The 21,328-nt window shown below is 42.3% G+C and overlaps 1 protein-coding gene across 6 annotated transcripts in view; it reads right to left on the reverse strand.

The window, feature by feature from the left end:
- The window catches only part of SMARCA2 (SWI/SNF related, matrix associated, actin dependent regulator of chromatin, subfamily a, member 2), a 179,726-nt gene that overhangs the window by 91,016 nt on the left and 67,382 nt on the right, over positions 1 to 21,328 (reverse strand). For all 6 annotated transcript variants that reach the window (XM_027549377.1, XM_027549379.1, XM_027549378.1 and 3 more), the window contains 8 exons: positions 19,988 to 20,151; positions 18,562 to 18,628; positions 17,798 to 17,908; positions 14,967 to 15,209; positions 13,258 to 13,371; positions 4,909 to 5,016; positions 4,199 to 4,285; positions 577 to 623 (listed from right to left, as the gene is read on the reverse strand). In XM_027549377.1, coding sequence (XP_027405178.1) covers positions 577 to 623; positions 4,199 to 4,285; positions 4,909 to 5,016; positions 13,258 to 13,371; positions 14,967 to 15,209; positions 17,798 to 17,908; positions 18,562 to 18,628; positions 19,988 to 20,151 — 941 coding nt within the window. The remainder of the gene's footprint in view (positions 1 to 576; positions 624 to 4,198; positions 4,286 to 4,908; positions 5,017 to 13,257; positions 13,372 to 14,966; positions 15,210 to 17,797; positions 17,909 to 18,561; positions 18,629 to 19,987; positions 20,152 to 21,328) is intronic.

A 21,328-nucleotide genomic window follows, 5' to 3' on the forward strand; every position in this document is an offset into this window, starting at 1 on the left:
TCTTAATAAGAAAATCTCCCTGGTGCCGAAACAAGCAAAACAGAGGCTTTCTATTGATGCAAGGTACTTTTTCGTTCTTGTCGCAGGCATGTGTCTCTTCAAGGTCCAAATGAAAAATATTTCTTATACAGACCATGCTCCAGCAAATGACTGTAAAGTTGTACATGTTTATAGCAGATGAGACATCTTCCTCTCATGCACATTAATGTTAAATACTGACTTGAGATCTCATATGTTAAATTCTCTTTGAGCTCAAGCTGCACTATTGGTTATAAGTATCAACCTTCTGAAGCTCTGACAATGTTTTTAGAACACTAGGACATTGTTAAGTCTATTAAAGGAGATCTATGTCCTCTGAATAGCCACTTGCTCAAGGCATGTAGTATTTATGCCAGTAAAGTAAAAGAGAATGCTGATATCATTCTGGTTAACAACTTCTGCACCCTCTGCTGAAGAGAGGGGGTGCTGAGGAGGCTGGCAGTACTGTATTTGTGTGACAGGAAACACTAGAGAGAAAAGTTTAGGTAGGACCAACAAACCATTTTTTGGAAGAAAAAAAAAAAAATTAGGATTTACCCATTGATGACCCCATTTGAATAGCCCAGGTGTTCAGCAAAGGATTCCTTTAAAAGAGAGAGAAGAAAAAGGATTTTTAAAAACAGATCTGTAATTATTGACATAATAATTATTCTATTAGTGAGGTCATCCTATTTCTAGAATGCAATTAAACAAAATAATAAGTAAAAAAATACTCATTATGGAAAGAACCAGGAACTCAAAGCCTTTGAACTCAGACTATGGCTTTGCCAGAAATATATCCTGTAAGTTTTGGCAAGGCTCCAGACTCTCATACTGAGATGACAGGGTTAGTTCACTCATCAAACAGTGATTAAATGTTCACTGGCCCAGGGCTGTGGTAGGCAGGTACTGGGGATCCAGAAAAAAAGGAAGTAAAGGGAGTACCTACACCCCAAGGAGCTTAGAGTCTTGGTAAGAGGAAGAGCTTAATATAAGCAAACCAGGATTAATATCCACACATCAGTATACTGTGGAAATGTTCAGCAGTAAAAGTCATGATGATTACATATGTATTAAGTATCTAGATCTTAGTTTAGTGCAGTCATAACATCCCTTCCACGCTGTGCTTTTCTGCATTATAAATAAGGCCCTAAATGTACACCACCCCTCAGGTAACTGGCATCCACTTTTAAAATACAAAACTTAACTACATATTTCCCTCCTCACTGATTCTGTGGAAGAAATAAATAGCTGTTCCCCATGTGATTTTCGTATCCCTACTTGATGGAAGGGGAGGCCATCTGTGGGGAGGAGAGCACGTCACACCTTCACTTAACCACCAGCTGTCTCCCTTCTCTGCCTCCCTTCCCTCCTGGATCACCAAAGCTTTCCTCCAAGGGGACCAGATCTTTCCCGCTGGGCTCCACTCCCAAACACGCTCATCATTTACGGTGGGCCCCGGCCCCTCCGGATGCTGCCCCGCTGGCAAAATGAACGCTGATGGATCACAGCCCAAAACCCTACCCTGGCTCCAGGAATCGTGCCTTTCCTCCCTACAGGTGGCCAGTCTTGACTCGATTTTTGAGGTTCCATCTGTTTCCATCTGTATGTATCAGTGGGTGGTGATATGGTCAGGTATCAGCAGCATTTTAAAAACTCTGTTTTCAGAGCTCTGGTTTAAAGATCCCCAGGGAGGCAGTGAGCCCAGTCGGGAGACTGGGTTTCTACTATCAGGTAGTACGAACAAAGGATGTGTAAGCAAACAAAGACAAAAGCAAAACGCACACGACTCACAAGTGTGATACCCTTGCCAGTCACTGTGGGTCTTGTTTCCAGGAATATCCTCCTGAAAGTTTTTCATGCTAAAAAAATTGCAAATCTAAGTCTGTCTTTCTATGGACTGCTACTTAAAATGCAAACAAGCAGGGAAAGGAGGGTGTGTTCCTTAAGCTTAGCTTCTCTGATCCCCTTCCCCACTTCCCAGGTGTTCCAAACAGAAGCTTGAGGGTAGAAGGCATGCCCCCCAACCCTTCCTGACATGACCCAGAGTGTTTCAAAGGTGCATTTTGGTATGACAAATGAAGTAAGACTGACATTCAATTTTCATAAGTCTCAAGTCCTCAAATCCTTATCCAATCCTGAATATTCATTGTAAGGACTGATGTGAAGCTGAAGCTCCAATACTTTGGCCACCTGATACAAAGAACTGACTCATTGGGAAAGACCCTGATGCTGGGAAAAATTGAGGGCAGGAGGAGAAGGGGACGACAGAGGATGAGATAGTTCGATGGCATCACAGACTCAATGGACGAGTTTGAGCAAGCTCTGGGAGATGGGGAAGGACAGGGAAGCCTGGTGGTTTGCAGTCCATGGGATCTCAAAGAGTCAGACACGACTGAGCAACTGAACAATAACAAATCCTGTATATTTTTGCTGAATATCTAAAAATTGTTTTTAAGAAAATATAAGATGGTGGGTGACAGGTAAACCTGATATGATCCCAATCATTTTCACCATTAGACCTTTTTTCAGCTCCCCCAACCCAACGTGGGTTTCCCTGGTGGCTCAGTGGTAAAGAATCCACCTATAATGCAGGAGTCACAGGAGATGTGGGTTCAGTCCCTGGGTTGGGAAGATCCCCTGGAGGAGGGCACGGCAACCCACTCTAGTATTCTTGCCTGGAGAATCCCCATGGACAGAGGAGCCTGGTGGGCTACCGTCCATAGGGTCACAAAGAGGCAGACACGACTGAAGCAACTGAGCACACATGCATGCAACCCAACAAGCCACCCCCACTAATACATTGATACCTTATGGCCTGTTTATCACATTACTGGTTTACTAGACACTTCGTATGTTCTTTAGTTTAAACATTTATCCTTTTGCCAGCCCTATCATCTATCACCATCTGATGACAAGTCAAATACACTATAGCCTGGAGATGCTAAGTGACTTACACCGGGTTTTACAGGGGTGAAAGTGGTCTGGGGTGTGGACTCATTACCGCACCAAGGACTCTCCTGCTATGTGTCTAAGCAGGCTTGTTGGTGGGACCTTGCCCTCCTTCTTTACTACAGTTGTTGCCATTGCATTGTCATTTTACTTAAACTAAGGCCTCTTTACTCTATAAAAGGTCTGTCCCTAAAGCAACAGCAGTGTCAGGAGTTAATTCTAATTTTATCCTACAGTTGGGACAGGACTCCAGGATATGGACAGAGGTGCAATACATGCTCTTACCTAACAAGCGTGATTACCAAAAACAAGGACAAAAAAAGAAAAAGAATCTTCAACGTCAAGAACATTTCAGTTTCATTCCCAGGAATATGCTTCTGAAAGTTAAATCCCTAGAGCCTTCTATTTATTTACTTGTTAATAAACCAGTGAAAATCCGGAGCCTGCAGGGTGCTGCCCCACGCCTCCTGCTCCTCTGAAGTGGACAGTAAGCAGCAGACTGGCAGTGACTGCTGCCAGGACCGCACACATCCAAGGGAACCCTGGAAAGTGGAGGCTACAATTCTGACTCCTTTCCCTTCCTGCTCAAGTCAATGGCTCCTACTGGGGTGAAATTGTCAACTTAGGAAACTCATTCACATGTAGCAAACAGGGCAGAAAATGTCTTCTCCCCTGAAAATAGCTTCCTAGAGACCAGAGCATCAGGATAAAAAAACCTGGATTTACACCATCATGGAAGAAGCCAGAAAGGAAAAATACAAATCTAAGAAACAGTCTAAAGTCAGTGATTTTCACAGGGCGAGTATCTCAGGAACATCTTTCCCTTCAACGAATATAAACCCATTCTTTTAGTATTTTTCCACATCATCCTTCTGAGGAAGCTGGATGTATCTGTCATTATCCTCCATGTCAGAGCACCTACTATAATGAGGCAATTCACAGTACTTACCCGAACTCACATAATGAGCCCTGGTGTACAGCATTTTCTCACCACTTCAAACTCCTGCCTATAAAATTCCAGATGCCCAAGTGTCTGATGCCAATGAGAATCCATAACCAGAAACCTCATGTCTGTTAATTCTGCTTATCAAGCTACCAGACCATGTAGTTTCAACTTCCACATGTTTTACCTTTGCTTTATTTTTTTATTATAATTTTGTTTTTCAATGTAGTATTAGTAGAAACTGACCGATTAGGATCAGGGTCACAACGGAGAACGCAGGCTTACCTCAATGTGCTGAAACATATACGGGTGATTGCAGATCTTTCTCAACTGCATGATGGTGTTCATTAGTGTCTTAGCACCTCCTTTCCCCTAAGGACAAGCAGAGGAGAGTCAAAATATACGTTATTAATTGATCAGCTATTTCCCATTTCTTTTTTTCCCATTTTCCTAAAGTAGGTTTCTATAGAAAGAGCAAAGAGCCATAGGTCGTCTCTGTAACCTACACTTCCTACTGTCCAAACCTCCTGTTACTATTACACAGCCATTTCTGAATTAGATAGACCATCTTCCATGTGAGTTATCTGAGAGGAGGGAATTATATCCAGTGGATGGCTTTGAGAAATGACTGTCCATCCGGTAGGATTCTCGGAAGACAGAAACATGGCACAGATGCCCAGGGATGAAACTGGCTTTTAAAACCTTCTAAAATGCTAGCCTACCCTTAGGCAGATATATTGTGTGCAGACCGACACGAACAGAGCTAACTGTTTTGGTGATATGAACACCAAGACGGTGTTCATTTCTAACTGCTCCAATACAGGTAAAAGGCCAAGGGATTTCCTTTGGCAGCAACAATAATAGCTCCCAAAAAGGCCCTGTAATTTGCTTTGACAAATCAGCAGCCGTGGGGATATTTGCTGGGAGTGTCCAGTGGCACAGCCCTAAGAAGAACTATGACGGCACCTTGAGTTGTGTCACCTTCCACCACGTACCTTCTTATCTTTCTCTGAACCATCTGTGAGGAGGATCCCTTTGGCTTGCATGTGGCGATACAGAATCTTCTGCAGAGCTGACATGTCACACTTGATCACATACTCAACCTGGGGAAAGAAGAACAGTACATAGGCTAAGAGCAGGAGAGAGAAGGAGCCTGTCCTAAGGAGACTGTTGAGACATGGCTGCTGGTGGCTCTCCTGGAATCATGAAGGTATCTCTTTCTGCTTCTTGGATTCATGGAGGTTGGGGGGGGGGGGCGGGGGGGCATGATGGAGGAGCCCACAGTTATCACTGCTCAAGGTACCATTATAGGGGAGGGACTTGCAAAAGGTGATATGTCACTCAGGCCAGGGTCATGTTTCCTGAAATTTCTTGACTTGTTCCACATTTGAGAGAGAGAGAGGCTGGCAGACTGTTCAAGTTCATATATATTTAATACTGCTGCTAAGTCGCTTCAGTCGTGTCCGACTCTGTGCGACCCCATGGACGGCAGCCCACCAGGCTCCCCCGTCCCTGGGATTCTCCAGGCAAGAACACTGGAGTGGGTTGCCATTTCCTTCTCCAATGCATGAAAGTAAAAAGTGAAAGTGAAGTCGCTCAGTCGTGTCCGACCCTCAGCGACCCCATGGACTGCAGCCTACCAGGCTCCTCCATCCATGGGATTTTCCAGGCAAGAGTACTGGAGTGGGGTGCCATTGCCTTCTCCGATATTCAATACAGAGTGTGTGTATATATATATACACGGCTTCCCTGCTGGCTCAGACGGTAGAGTCCGACTGCCTGCAATGTGGGAGACCTGGGTTTGATCCCTGGGTTGGGAAGATCCCCTGGAGAAGGAAATGGCAACCCACTCCTGTATTCTTGCCTGGAGAATTCTGTAGACAAGCCTGGCCGGCCGCAGTCCACGGGGTTGCAAAGAGTCAGACACGACTGAGGGACTAACTTTCACTTTTACATATATATGCATTTCCTCTGCTTCCCAACTATACCCTATTTCATACAAACAGAACAGTTTGAGGAAAAACAGTACCCAGCCAATATCCTCCGATTTTTTTTTTTTTTTTTTTGGAAAATATCTTTTTAAATGGTCCTGTGTGGCTGGCTTCCCTCAATTCTGATCCTGAACAGAGATTCCTAAGCGCCTAGGTTGACTGTAGGTAACTACCCTCTGCTTTTGAAGGGTGAGAGGATACTACTTGTGGGAACAGTAGGCAAAGCAGAGGAGTGAGCCCACAGTTAAACGCAGCTTTATGACCATCTTTTTTAGAGGCAAGGCCTTGTGTGCTTCCACTTGAAACAACGGAAAAATCCGGTTTTAAACTGTGAAAGAGAATTCACGTGTGGGTGTTTTCGCACCCACCTGCAATACTTCTCACACACTCCTAATGCACGCAGTCTGCCTTGATTATTTCCTATTATTATTTTTCTTTATGAAAAAAAATCTCCAGAATACAAATGTGTAATTTTCATAATAAACATCAGATTAATGCCTAGAAATCTGCAGAATGTGATTAAAAGTAAATCAGCAAGCTGCCTAATGTTTAACAAACTGATTAAAAGTGATCAGGTTATTTTCAGCTCTGAGGACCAGAGTGAGGAGGTCACAGATAAAGAGAAGTTGAATATTCATCTGACTGTTGCTTTAGAAGGGGTCTGTCAGGCCAGCTGGAACCGCAATTAATAGCATTTTGCCACTTGTTTTGATGCAGCAAATCAGATTAGAGAAAGATGAGCTCTTTTGCAGAAAAGTAAAGAAAAACAAGTGACCCGCCATAAAGTTTTTAATGACCTTCTTGGCCAGAGAAGAAGAACATCTCCAAGTTTTAATAAATAAGCATGCACTTAATATGGCTTTTGTGTTTTACAGACTTGATCGTGGCATGTTTTAAAGTACTTTGACTTTCTCAAGTGCTGTTAACTCTCCATGTAACTTGATCATGGTGAAGAAAATATTAAACAACTTCAGACTTTGCAACCATAATGATAAAAATGACACCGAGGGCTAATATTATTGAGCTCTTTCTATGGACCAGGCCCTATGCAAAGGTGCTTGGTGTGCCTTCTCCCATTTTACCATATAAGAGCTGTAGGGCAGAGTTAAATTCAGTAGTGTTTGCATTTTACAGATAAGGAACCTGAGCATCAGAAATGTTAGGTGCCTGGGTTGAAATGATGCAGCTATTCAATGATCCAGTTAGGATCAAACCAGCCTGCACTTTCTTAAGCTCTACACTAAACATAACCAAGAGGACTTTCAGGCTCCCTAGTTCTGCCCTGATGTTCATCTTCACTTGGGCCTCACTGCCAACCAGCCTGTGCACACCTTCCTGAAAGTGGGAAGCACGGCTGAGGCAAGCTTTAAGTGCACTAGGAGATGGCAGATCCAAAATGAGAGGCTGGGACCCTCAACCTCCTTCTCATCAGTTAGCTGCTGCCAAGAGCTGGATGGGAGGAAGCGTGGGAACGAGGCATGCACGATGATGTCATGCAGACAGGGAGGCCAGACAACCCCACAGGGGCCAAGTCAGCAGAGAAGTGAGCTCGTCCCTAGGACCTGACGGCTCCTGTAGAAAGGGGACCTCCACTCAACCCTCCTTCCTCACACCACTAGGGGGTCACAGACGCTGGTGTGATACGCATCATCAAAATCACCATCCCGAGTTTCACAACTGTGTTTTACGTTTGCTCCTCGTAACTCCCCCAACAAGTCCAAGCTGTTTTGTCTTTGTATCTTCCTATAGTCTTAGGGCTGCCTTTCTAAACCTTAACTCTTCCTGAGGGCTCTTAGTAAGGTCTCCCCTGATCACTACACCTATCAGTCAATCTTCCTTTTTATTTCTCACAAACAAGTGTTTATTAAGCTTTTTTAATGGCAATCCCTTACCAAGAATACATGTTAATGTACCTCTTCTGAATACATGCCCATATATTTATTTATGAGTCATATGCATGAACTAATATTAATGCCTCAAAACACAAGTTAGTTTTAGGACATGGGTCAATATTAGGCACTTGTTTTACATCTACATTTCAAGGGGCCAAGGTGATGACATCTGATTTTTTAGCCAGTTATACCCTGATCCACTGGGATTTCTCACTGACTGACTCTCCTATGGCAAGGACCTTTCTTCCTTATGGGCTTCTCAGGTGGCGTTAGTGGTAAAAGAACTCGCCTGCCAATGCAAGAAACACAAGAGATGAGGGTTCGATCCCTAGGTGGGGAAGATGCCCTGGAGGAGGAAATGGCAACCCACTCCAGGGGTCTTGCCTGAACAATCCCATGGACAGAGGAGCCTGGCAGACCACAATCCATAGGGTAGCAAAGAGTCAGACACAACTGAAGTGATTTAACACGCATGTACCCTGTTCACTCTATAATGGGGCTGGTGAAAATTCACACTGGGAACAGGAGAGGTGGCAGGTCTGCACTTTTCCCATTGTCCACCTACCCGTACATTATTTCTCTTGTTTTCAACCTGTGATCCTGGGCAGAATCTTTTAAAAGTCTGTCATCCATCCTGAAGGTCAGGGGTGTTACAGTTTAGTTAAAATGAGATCATCCTAAAATTCTTTTATCTGGATATGGGAAACCCACAATGCTCACAACAGGCAGAAAGCAAAAGAACCCAACTGTGAGGGTGGATGGATGACCGATGTCCCAGGTGGGGGTGCTCCCCCTCATGCTCCCCATCCCCGGGATAACTGACACAGTCTAGGCCAGTTACCTGATGGACTCTGTGACAAAGGCATATATACCACATGGGTACCAGTGTCTGTCTGCATGTTAAATCAAAAAACCGTATTTTTTTAATTTTTAGGAGAAAAATTAATATAAATAGGAGCTCTAAAATCTTCCTTCCACACCCCAGTGGACTAGTAGTAAGCACCCCACACATACATACACATCCATATACCCATGTGTGCTCTGGAGACCCCTGTCCTAAAGCGCTTGAATGCCTGGATCCCTCAACCTGATGGGGTGGGTGACGCTGCCTTTCACTGTCATGCCATCGTTCGGCGACATTGCACGCCATGCCTCCAATTTCTGGTAAAGTTCCTGCACCTCCCACCCCCACCCAAGTGCTGTGCAGCGCACAGAGCAAGCCGTCAGAACCATGCATCAAGAAAAAGGCAGACTGACAGTGATGAGGCGAGGGAAGCCTTTGTAAGAATCACACCATCTCAAACGCTGTTGGGTCTGAGTCATCTCCAAAAACCTTGACGGCCCCTGACTAGAGCATGAATCTGAAAGTTCCTCAAAGTGGGCTGATGCTGAAGGAAATAAAATCTATATATGACTCTGTAATAAGGATGATTGTCCCACCAGGTTAGGCTTATGACGGCCACTGGGACTATTATTTTCAAAGGATATGTAAAACTGGGGTGCCAACCTCATGGACATGACAGATTACCTCCTAAGACTCATTATATTGGTAAATGATCAAAATGGTCCCTTCAAGGAGCCAAATCAGGTGGTTACAGTGGCCCAGACCCTCCTCCTATATAACCCGGGAAAAGCTTTCAACCTTTATTCATAGTTTCTCCCTAAACACAAGTCCTCATGTATAATTTCCCTTCCAAAAGGATGTATTATTAGAATAGGAAACCCAGATGACTGTGTGTGATACATTATCACTTTGTGTATTGAGATTTCCAAACAATAATATTAAATTTATTAAAGTCCCGGGTTCTGAAATCTATGGCATGAAACCATACGGAAGTTTCTTACAAAGTTATGTACACATCTACCATATGACCAAGCCACTCCTACATACTTCCTAAAGTGAAATGAAAACCTATGCTCACACAAAAGCCTATACACAAATGTTCACAGCAGACAAGCATAACTGTCAAAAACTATAAACCACCCAAATGTCCTACAATTAAATTGATAAGCAAACTCTGGTGCATCCATGCAATAGAATACTATCCACTAATAAAAATGAACCAACTACCGATACATCCAACACCTTGGATGTTTCTCAAATTCATTATGCTGAATGAAAAACCACAGGCAGAAGGTCTGATGGGACATATGGTCTGATTCTATTCCTAAAACATTCTAGAAAACAAAAAGCTATGAGGATGGAGGATGAACCATCGGTGGTAAGAGGCTGAGGGCAAAGCGAGAGCATGCCTAAAAAGTGACAGCACCAGGGAATTCTGGGTGGGTGGGGGGTACGGGGACACAGAATTGTACTGTATTTTGATTGTGATGCAGTTAATGTAACTAGGAGACCTGGGTTCAATCCCTGGAGAAGGAAATGGCAACCCACTCCAGTACTCTTGCTTGGAAAATCCCATGGATGGAGGAGCCTGGTGGGCTACAGTCCATGTGGTCGCAAAGAGTCAGACACGACTGAGTGACTTCACTCTAACGTAACTGCATTTGTCAAAACTCAGATCTATATACCAAAGAACAGTGTATTTTATTATATTTAAATTAAAAAGTAAAATGGAAATCTACTTCCATAATTGATTCTTTTTCATGGAAACATTTGAGCGTTGCTTCCATAAAAGATTTAGCCTTTTGCGGCCATCCGCCACAACGCCTTTCTAGATTCTTTATACAGCCTGAGAAAGACATACATGTTTGTGGCTACAAGCAGATGGTGGCAGAAGAAAGCTCCTTACCCCCAAGGATAACACTTAGATGGCAGATTTTCCCCAGATCAAAGTCCTAGCAAGGTAGAAAGATCAAAGAGTGGACACTGGCCAAACCACATTAACAATAGCTACATACACATGCTAAGGGATTAGTTCATCACCTTAAAAGGGTGATGGTAAAATGCCAGGACCAGAGGACACCGAGAAACTTGATGAGAACAGGAAAGCAGAACCAAAGTCAGTAATAGAAACAGCGGTGCAATAGAGAAAGTAAGGACTCTGGGAGCAGCAGCTGTCATCAGCTGAGCCTTAACACGTGCCAGGCATTGCATTATGAGTACTGCATCCATTTAATCCTCTTCTATAAAGCATGTATTATCTATTTCCTAGCTCACTGCTGGGAACACTGAGACCCACTGGTTTAAGTAACATGCCAAGAGCACACAGTTAGCAAGAGACAGAGAATGCAGTGGGGACCCAGGTCCACTCTGACAGGCAGAGCCCATGATTTCCACTCCACCAGGTTACCTCCAGAAAAGGTAGCTTATCCATAGATTAAACAGACACACCTCGGGCATAGCACAGGTTCAGTTCCAGGCCAACACACACAGGGTGCAATAAAGTGAGTCATATAAACGTTTTTGTTTCCTAGTGCACATAAGTTATGTTTACACACTACAGTCTATCAAGTGTGCAATAGCACTGTGTCTAAAAAAACATTGTACATACCCTAATCCAAAATACTTCATATTGTGGAAAATGCTATCCTCTGAGCCTTCAGTGAGTCACAACCTTTTTGCAATAGTAACATCAAAGATCATGGACCACAGATTCCCATAACAAATTTAACAATAATGAAAAAGCTTGAAATATTTCAAAAATTACCAAAATTTGTGACACAGGGACATGAAGTTAGCAAATACTGTTGAAAAAATGGTGCCAATAGATTTGCTTGAGGCAGGGTTGCCACAAACCTTCATTTTGTAAAAAAAATGCAATTTTTCAAAATGCAAACAAGGTATATATATATATGGGTATTTAATATACCTCAAATATAAAAATTTGGGTATTAAAGAGTACAAGTGTACTTCATGCAGGAAACATGCTCTTCAAAATCTAATTTTTAAAAAAAATTTATCAATATTCAGGAAGTTTTCTTGTGAAAAGAGCCATGAAATAAATGTTTTAGTAAAGTAAGGAATTCCTTTGTGATATAACCAATCATCCCATGATCCTTATGCTGCAAAAGTCTATATTTTAATCAAATGGACTTCTTAAAAACAGGACATACTTTCAACTTGTAATATTTTTTAAATCTATCTATATTAGCCAGTCCTGGAAATCAGTAAACAAGATTTAGAAGTTTTATGGGATGAATAAATGAGTAAGTTCGGATAATTATCTTTTATTGTATTTGTTGCTTCTAAAGAAACAAAAGGAAGAATGGGGAAAATTAAAATCTTTAACATTTCATTTCTGTAAGTTCGGGATCTCAGCAGCAGTAAAGGAAGCTACATGACCATTGTACCCATTCCCCAGCTTATTCAGTAATAAGGTCCACCTTGAACAGAAAGAGGGTTATCCAAAGATGTGAAGACCATAAGAAGTCAAAGAAATATTGACAGCATTCAATCCCCAAGATGCATTCACTAGCAAAATAAAATACTTAAATATTTGGGTTTTCACTATGATAAGCGTGGTATAAGAACAGTGTTAATATTTAATTTTTCTCTGACTACTAAAGATAGGGGATTAGGGGACAAAATTCTCTCTTAGTAAAGTAATCAACTTTGTACAATATCTTGCCAGCTCCCACTTAAAAATGAATAGGATGAACCAATCCGTCCAAAAAAGAGAGTCATTACACAGAAAAACACAATGATGCAAAACACACATTTCAGAATTGGCTCCTCTAAAGAGAAAAGTTACATCAAACTAACTCATGCGGCAAACGGTGCGCAATGCCAAATAATCTATCTGTAAGAAAATGAAACGCAGAATTCCAGTGTTTAGAACTCTAGCGGTTCCAAAATATGATGAGAAACATATTAAACTAATACCCAAATCCAGTCCAAAAATGTGGCGCTAAGGGCTCAAAAAGACATCCTAAAGCCCTGAAAAATCAGTGTCCAAAAACGAATCTGAAAAATATTTGCTTAAGATGTTCATAGAATCTTAATTAGATGATGTATCTATAATAAGAACCCTATTTTTCACTTACTATCAGAACAGTGACATCCCAAGCATCCAACATTGAACACATTTCTGGGAAATGTGGCAAGCATTTACTAGGCCTTCTGATAAGGATACAAGCCCCGAACTCATAGCCTTATGTGGCTTAAAGCAGAACACTTTTATGGCGCCTGTAAGAGTGAACTCAACAAGGTTAGTAAAATTAAAAAAAAAAAAATTCTAAAGTTAAAATAGAATGTCTATTCACGTACTGTTAAGTTAATGTAAGTTAAAGCTAAAATGTAATGACAGGGATTTGGTAATTTTCAAATATCTGTCCCCAAACTTTTGGAAACCAAGATGAAATGTTCAAATTTCCATTCTCTCTCTACACTAAACCCTCCAGCTTCTCTCTAACAACTACAACAAAAAAGTCCTTTAAGATATTTTCCAGTTACCTGGAACTAAAACACAAGCCTGCTATTTCAGAAACACCATTTCAGGGGCAGGTAATTTGAATATAACGGCAGGGGGAATAAATTACAACTTTTGAATTTGTAACATACCTTTTCCGGAAGCTGAGATTCAACTTCTTTCTTCAGTCTCCTCAGTAAGAAGGGTCTCAACACCTTATGCAGACGTCTGATGATCAATATAGTTTCTTCTTCATTTAAGTCCACCTGCAAGAGAACCTTAGATGAATTTGATCCTTTTTTTTTACGGTTATTTCATGTAATAACTCTTTATATTTATTATTGGTTTCAATATATGTCTGAAATTTTATGTGCATTAAGGCCAGGTTTATACCCGTCATGTACACCTCAGAATTCTGTTCCCACCTGCCTACCAGGCTGTAACAGAACAGCCTATAAACAGATGTCTTTGTCTGAATGCTGACTTCTATGGAAAAGAGTTCAGAGCCACCAGTTTCAGACTGGGAGTGTTAACAGCTCAGAATTGGATGGGATATGATTGTGACAAAGGCTGATTGAAGACTGAGGTTGAACATGAGTGAAAGGGTAACAGTTAATGTGTTCTTACTTAAAATCGAGGGCTTCCCTGGTAGCTCAGCTAGTAAAGAATCTGCCTGCAATGCAGGAAACTTGGGTGCGGCTCCTGGATTGGGAAGATCCCCTGGAGGAGGGCATGGCAGTCCACTCCAGTATTCTTGCCTGAAGAATCCTCATGGACACAGGAGCCTGGCGGGCTACAGTCCATGGGGTCTCAAAGAGTCGGACACGACTAAGCGATTAAGCACAGCACTTAAAATTGAAGCAGTAAGTTGGGCTCTTAACTTTGTCTCAGATGCAGAAACATATGAACGGTACAGAGCTTGAACATGCAAAGAACAAGAATAAATACAGTTTATGCTGGTGGGTTGCTAAGCCCCTCTACCTGATTGCTCTGCTCTGCTGTGACTGTGTCAAGTTCAGTCCTATTTGTAAATGCTCTGCGTTCTCTTTCACCTTCCTCCACTAACCTCTAGGGGGCAGAGCTGATTGATGTTACCTTCTTCAAATGGGCAAGCCAATGAATTCCTGACAAACAGCAAGGGTACCTCTAATATACCTCAAAATTAAAGGGCAAATGGTTCCAACACAAATATCCATAAAGCATTTTAAGTGCTTTTTCATTCCTATACTTAAGAAATCACTAATCAAAAGGACAGGTTCCTGTTTCTAATAAATGAGTTTTTAAGAGAAGGCAGAGAAAGGAATAATAATAAGAAATTTGAAAACAGCTACTCCAAGGTTTGCAGAATATTTATATATGCACAAAACTGAGATTCACACTAAAATCTGAAAACGATGCATACAGAAAATAACTATACACTAGTTTGGCTTTACACACAAACTCTTAATGTGGAAATGGTTTAAGGGGAAGCCCAAGTTTATAACAAGAAAATATTTTTTTTCAAGGTTTACATGTGGTTGGTTGAGCTGTGGTTACAGACTGAACAAGTATCTCTGTATCTATCCTCCCTGTGGTCCACAGCATTTAAGCATTCCACTGGTCAGGAACACCCTCTGCTGGCCTAGCTACCACAATGGCGAAAGACAATGGGATTAGGACACCCTAGATCCTAGGATCACTTACCCATTACTGGATCCATTCTCTCAGGATGGAAAAATATCCCTGGAGTGAACGCACACCCACCCACTGACTGGCTTCCTGATATTTTACAACACCGTAAGCCACCTTGTGGTCTCAGCCTTAGGTCCTGTCATTTCATTTCTTTGTCATGCAGCGGGGAAAATAAATGTTAGGCCAGTACCCTCTCTCCAGTCATGGCAAACGGTGCATTAAACCACTGCTCGAATGTGCTGCAGCTCTTAAAAATGGTGGGGAGGAGGAAGTTGAGGAGGGCCCAGAGTTCCGGGAGCTTATTCTGCAGTGGGGTCCCGGTCAGGAGGATCCTTCTGGGGGCCACGTAGTGCGTGTTGAGGACCTGCGTCAGCTTGCAGTGGTGATTCTTCATGCGGTGGCCTTCGTCCACTATCATGTATTTCCACCGGATCTGTAATGCAAGAGGAAGGACCAACGTGGTGAGCGAGGGAAACACAAGTATCCCCGAGAGGCAAGTGGTGATGTGGAAAACCAAAGAGCTCATGCTTGGTCCAGGCTGTGGCATGATACTCCTCAGCATAAACGACTCTCAGCAGTCTATGTCCTATACCTGACAGGTCATGTCACGCACCATGCAATGATGGGATGAAATAACAAAATGCGATCCCTAAGTACCTTTTCACAAAGAAGGCAACTAGGGCTCAGAAAGAAACGATCGGGCCAGGACTAGCTCCTGTGTCTTCCCATCCGGTACCTCTTCTATCAGTGCTCTGTCATGACAGCCTGCCAGATTTAAAGGCTACATAACCACTGCTCATTGAGTACAGAATATAGTTCCCCACTTGAAGCAGAGGTTAATGACTGATTCCTCCAAGACGACGTCAGCCAGTACCTATAGCAGAAGATCTCTGGCTTCATGCCCTTTTTCTATTACCTCGGCTGACTACTACCTTCAGGGCTTGGCTCCTATTCTTTTTTTTCTAATTTGAACTTAGTTGCTAAGATTTCAAAGTTGGAATATTTCACCTAAAAATCTGGACATGCAGCGTCTTTTAAAACATTAGAAGATCTAGCAACCTGGACTCTCTTACTTCACACGGATTCCTGACCTGCCAGGTCCATACCTGCCAGGTCCAGGACCCCGGTTTCAAGACGTCTAAGATGAAAGGACAGACTCACTGGCAGAGAGGGCGGTACTAAAATAGCATTGTTCTGTTTATGCCAAAACTTCAGAATTAAACACAATATATTCCTCCAGCATGACTGTCACTTCAAAAATAAAGAATGACCATATGACACGATCTCCCTTTCTAAGTCTACACACAGTCCCCTTCCCCTCTCACATCTGATCCTTCAGCCCCCTCCAAGGTCACGTTTCTCAAAGTGAGAACAATGAGGAATAACCCACAAAGCCTATCCAATCCCCACAAAACAGTGGCAATGGCCAAGAAGAGCATCTGGCATTCAGATGTCCCTGGATCCCACTGCAAAGCTCTTAGGAAGGAAAAGCAAAGAATTCTATGAAGTCTCGCCTTCCTCAGTAGAAGCACCAGGAAAATCAGGGGAAAAGGAATAAAACATCACTCAGAAAGGGATGTCCAGGTAAAAGAAACTACCAGAGGTGTTTTGGGGTTCCCCCCAACCCTTCCCCCACCTCCACTAAGAAAATTCCTTAAGAATAATTAAAGTTGTACAATCAATTGTCCCAAACTTACCAATAAAAGAGGCCAGAAGATAAAAATGTACTGATCAATATTATAAATCCACCTTCCTGCCTAATTTAGCCTATAAAATAATAAGGAATCGAAGGTCTATAATTTTGCTATCGGATCTACTGCTAATTAGGTCTTCCACTCAAAAAAAACTACTACCTCTTTCCAGATTTTCATTTCTCTAGAAACAAAGGCAATACATCTCGTTACCAGGCGTCTCCGATGAATTTTGAAATGCATATGCAGAACACACGATACAAATTTTCTTAAAAGGATCTCAAATGTACACACACATTCCCACAGTTATACTGAAAACATGTCATTTTTGACACTGCCAAATCCATCTCAGAGTGTGAAGACGACGAACTCACAGCGTTGTTGCTGGTGCCGTCTCGATTATTAAACCTCCCCTGGGAGCACGTTTCCTTCATGTATTTCCTAGGACGCCATGAAGGGAACTCTCTGTTCCCAGGGCAAAGGTTTAATGCAGAGATTGAACAGATCCCAGAAATAGTGATTCTGTTCAGTTCTGGCCATAACTTAGTGTCAGATTATAATGCTTTCAAAACACCAGAGCGTAAAAGAAATTACTAAAGGAAAAAAAATGAAGTTCTCCTACTTGCTCCATGATAGAAACTACTCCCATCGTTCTACATGAATATATTTGGAGGCAAGATGACATAAATGGAAAAAAAGATTCTATTTTTTGGCTAACGGACAGTTTAAGACCTATAAATTAGCAGATATGTAGGTCGCAGGTAGAAAACAACTCTTTCCCGACTCCAAATATATAGTCATGGAAACAACCCAGAGTCATCCAAACAAGAATAGCCCATTATTTCACTGGAAATCAACATAAAACAGGGAGAGCACAAAAGCTACAGCTTGGATAAACGTTCATATGGAGAAGACCATATGGAGAGATGCCTGCTCATCTCTGGAGAGACAAAGACACAAGAGGCATGAAGTTCCGCTGCTGACAATATCCCAGGGCAACAAAAACAATTATTTCTTCCACAAGCACGATGTTCAGAGCTGTTGGAGAGAAAAAGAGTTGCAGAAGGAACCCAGGTAAATTCTTTTAAGAGATGTAAACTCATTAACTACAACAGGATAGGTAAGAGTCCCAGGATCACTGACATGCAACAGAAAACAGCATACATAAAATTAAAAACCCATGACCAAAATATATCTGACTCTGAAAGAGAGAGGGAGAGGGCAGTCATCTAATGAGCAAATTATAGTAGTGAGTATAATTTGGGGAATATTTTAACATTCCAGTTGCGATGGTCCATAATTCGAGACAAAAGAATTTTTTTAAACATACCTTTGCAAGAATGTGCTTGTCTTTTATGATGTACTCATAAGTAGTCAGGAGGACGTTGAATTTGCCACTCCGTAGCTGGGGGACAAGAGAGCGACGCATGGCAGGGGTGCCCTGAATGGGAAGAAAATACAGATCTATATTACCCCAGGGAAGGAGATGTGCATTGTCTCTCACCACTCGTGGCTTAATGGAGCCCAGACACATGACCAAGGACTGCACGTACACGCAATTATCATATATAGATCCATTATCCAGGAGGAATGTACTTGGGAAAATTGCCCACGTCTGGGTACTTTTCAGACTCTTGTGGAGAGGCTTTCCCACTGCAGACCAAGGGAGGGCAGGGAGAGAAAAGGAAATTATGGTGACCCCAAGGTAGCAGAGAACCCGCTGCTCTGCTGAAAGGCTCCATTTCTACAGGGGCGTCCAGCCGGCGCTCGGCTGTCTGGGTAATTGCCTAACTTTGCAGGAACAGTGGGCATGGTGCTGGCATGCGGGATATGCGATATTTGTCATTTGTATTACTCTCATCAGAAACCTCGCAATATGATAATTAACAATTTTCTTCTGCATTTCACTATCTGAAAGTAATTATGGTTTATTACAGTAATCTTCTTGGGATGATTAACTCTCACTGTTTAGTACATGATGTACATGACAAAACTTTACAACCAAATACAGTTCACAGATGTGCACAAGGAACGAAGAAAATAGGGTCTATTTTTTGCTTTTCCACATTTATATATAAATACAGCATTCCAAACCTTGTAAGAAATTTTCACCACAGAAGGAGCCCATTTGTCAAATTCATACGTCCAGTTAGATAGAGTCCTGTAGAACAAAACAAAATACAGAGAGATGTTTGTATAAAAGTCTGTGGTTAAAAAGATGTTCTCATTCACTTTCAGGCCTCACCTTGAAAGAGGACAGAGAATATAAAATATCTCAACTACACATTCATTTTAAAGGTGTGGAAATACGAGATAAGTTAGAAACAAGTGCCACAAAGCGTGACAAGTTTGAGGATTCATAAGAAATCTCATGAGAGGGAAAAAAAATTAAAGAATGCATAAACACAGAGGACAAAAAAGCATCTTATTTTTAATACTGAAAGACAGCAATTACCAGAGTGATTTGGGGACTCTAAAAACAGCCATATAAATTCAGAGAAATTTGAGTCAGGAAAAAAAAATGATAAAAGCACATGAAAATACTAAATAAATCTGCCAGGAGGGAGCAGGGGGAAAATAGTAAATGTCTTAAAAAAAAAAAAATCCCCCAAGCCATCAATGTAATCTATGAGTCAGAACATGCAAAATATAGATAAAAAGCAAAATACATGTTCAAGATGTAGATAACATGGAAAGGATGTCTAAGTACTATGAGTTCAAATAAAATGGATTTAAGAGGTCTGTGAAGAATTCTCATTTAGGCAAAATTTGAAGGAAACACTAAAACAGAAGTTTTACTTTTTCTCAAGGTCCAAGTCCATAATGAGCAGTGAGATCTAGAAGAGGACCTCAGTGAACAGGCTGCACTTGTGTGCAACCTCACACCACAGTCAGATGCACTCCCATCCAAGGAGGGTAGTTTTGAACAGGAATTCCTTCCTGCAGGTATGTCCACTCAAAACCCGCAAGGTCCACGCAGTGGACAAGGCACTGGAAATGTGATGGAAAACAGTGAAGACCTGTCCTGACAAAGCGGCATCACCACTGCAGATAAACCACAGTACTGAGGGCAGTTCAATACAAAGTTCAGAGTCTGGATTTTGATTTAGACTCTGCTTTAAAGGGGACAGTAAAGGAAGATCTAAGAATATACATTTTTTTGAATATATGTAGCCTTTTAGAAACATAAGAAAAAAATAGGAAATCTTAAAAAAATCAAAACTTTCAGCTTCATGAGCCACTTCAGGTGTGATAAAGAATGAGACCCACTATGCGGTGTGCAGGCTGTGTAGACTGCAACAACACGACGGGCTAGGAAAAAATCACTTCATTTTGTGCTTATGTAGCCAATCAAAGAGGCCAGGGTGGGAGACAGGGTGGGAAATGAAACATCTAAATCCAGATTATATGCTCTTGATAATCCCACTACAGGCTACAACTCTGCCTTAAATGACAGATGACAAATAGGGCAAGCTCTAACATAAAGAAAGATAACTGCAGAATAAATGGCTTTACTTACGAAAGGGGAACAATGATGAGATAGGGGCCATTGAGTCGTTTGTGCTCCATCAGATAAGTGATGAGTGCAATGGTCTGTATGGTCTTTCCCAGCCCCATTTCATCAGCTAAGATTCCGTTCAAATTGTTATTATACAGAGAAACCATCCATTCCAGGCCCTGGAGCTGAAATGAAGAGTAATTGCTTCAATTATCCAAGATCTGCACAGGTAATTAATACTAATACAACTCAAGTGGGGCTGCGACTTCTTAACTCCTCCGTGCTGTACGTCGGATTTCCCGCAGTAGGAACGTGGGGGAAGCACCAGCACAAAACGAAATTCAACTGTGAGCCTGTAATCGCCCCACTGCTTGGCAGGTGCTGAGTGCTAATCAGATTTAGAAGTGATGGGCTGGAGCACTCCGGGGGGATTTTAAGCAGCTTTACCGTTCATCCCTACTTAGCATTTCACAGTATATGGCATTCTAGAATTATTAGAGATGAAGAAAACCCAAATGAAAATCCATTCTAACCACTCCAAGAACAAAAAGCCAATGTGAGAATTAAAGAAAAACAAGCCAGAAGGCAGGTTGGGCATGGAGATCACAGGTCATTAGAAACAGCCTTCCTGGTAATAAGAGCCTGTCAGCCCCTCGGGGGTGGGGTCCCCTCAAGTGAGGTAGCAGAGTGATCACGGAGCCAGGGGCATCTGCTGGCGGAGAAAGCTCCCAGGCCTCACAGGGGAACTCTGCAATGCAGGTGCTCCCCAAAGGCAGCTGACCCCAGGAACCACCTTCAGCACAGTTAAGTACAAAAGCACAGCACCAGAGACACAGCTTTGGATTCCCATGTTACACACAAGAAAGAGTGGGTGAAAATACAAAATTGTCCAACTTTCCTCTCCAACCACCAACTCCCTTCCACCACCGTTATCACAGATGTTAGTTTAAATGAGAGGATTAACTCTGTCTCTCTCTATATATATACATATGCATGTGTGCTCAGTCATGTCCAGCTTTTTGCAACCCCATGTCACTATAGTCTCCAGGCTCCTCTGTCTATGAATTGTCCATGAAACTGACCTGATTACAGACAGGTCAAAAGAAACATCCGTTATATTTACAGCCTGCTGCTGCTGCTGCTGCTAAGTCGCTTCAGTCGTGTCCGACTCTGTGCGACCCCATAGATGGCAGCCCACCAGGCTCCCCGGTCCCTGGGATTCTCCAGGCAAGAACACTGGAGTGGGGTGCCATTTCCTCCTCCAGGGCATCTACCTGACACAGAGATCAAACCTGCGTTTCTTGTGTCTCTTACATTGGCATGAAATTCTTTACCACTGCACCACCTGTGTGTGTCTGTGTG

Source organism: Bos indicus x Bos taurus, chromosome 8, assembly GCF_003369695.1.
Source record: "Bos indicus x Bos taurus breed Angus x Brahman F1 hybrid chromosome 8, Bos_hybrid_MaternalHap_v2.0, whole genome shotgun sequence".
Lineage (NCBI taxonomy): Eukaryota > Metazoa > Chordata > Mammalia > Artiodactyla > Bovidae > Bos > Bos indicus x Bos taurus.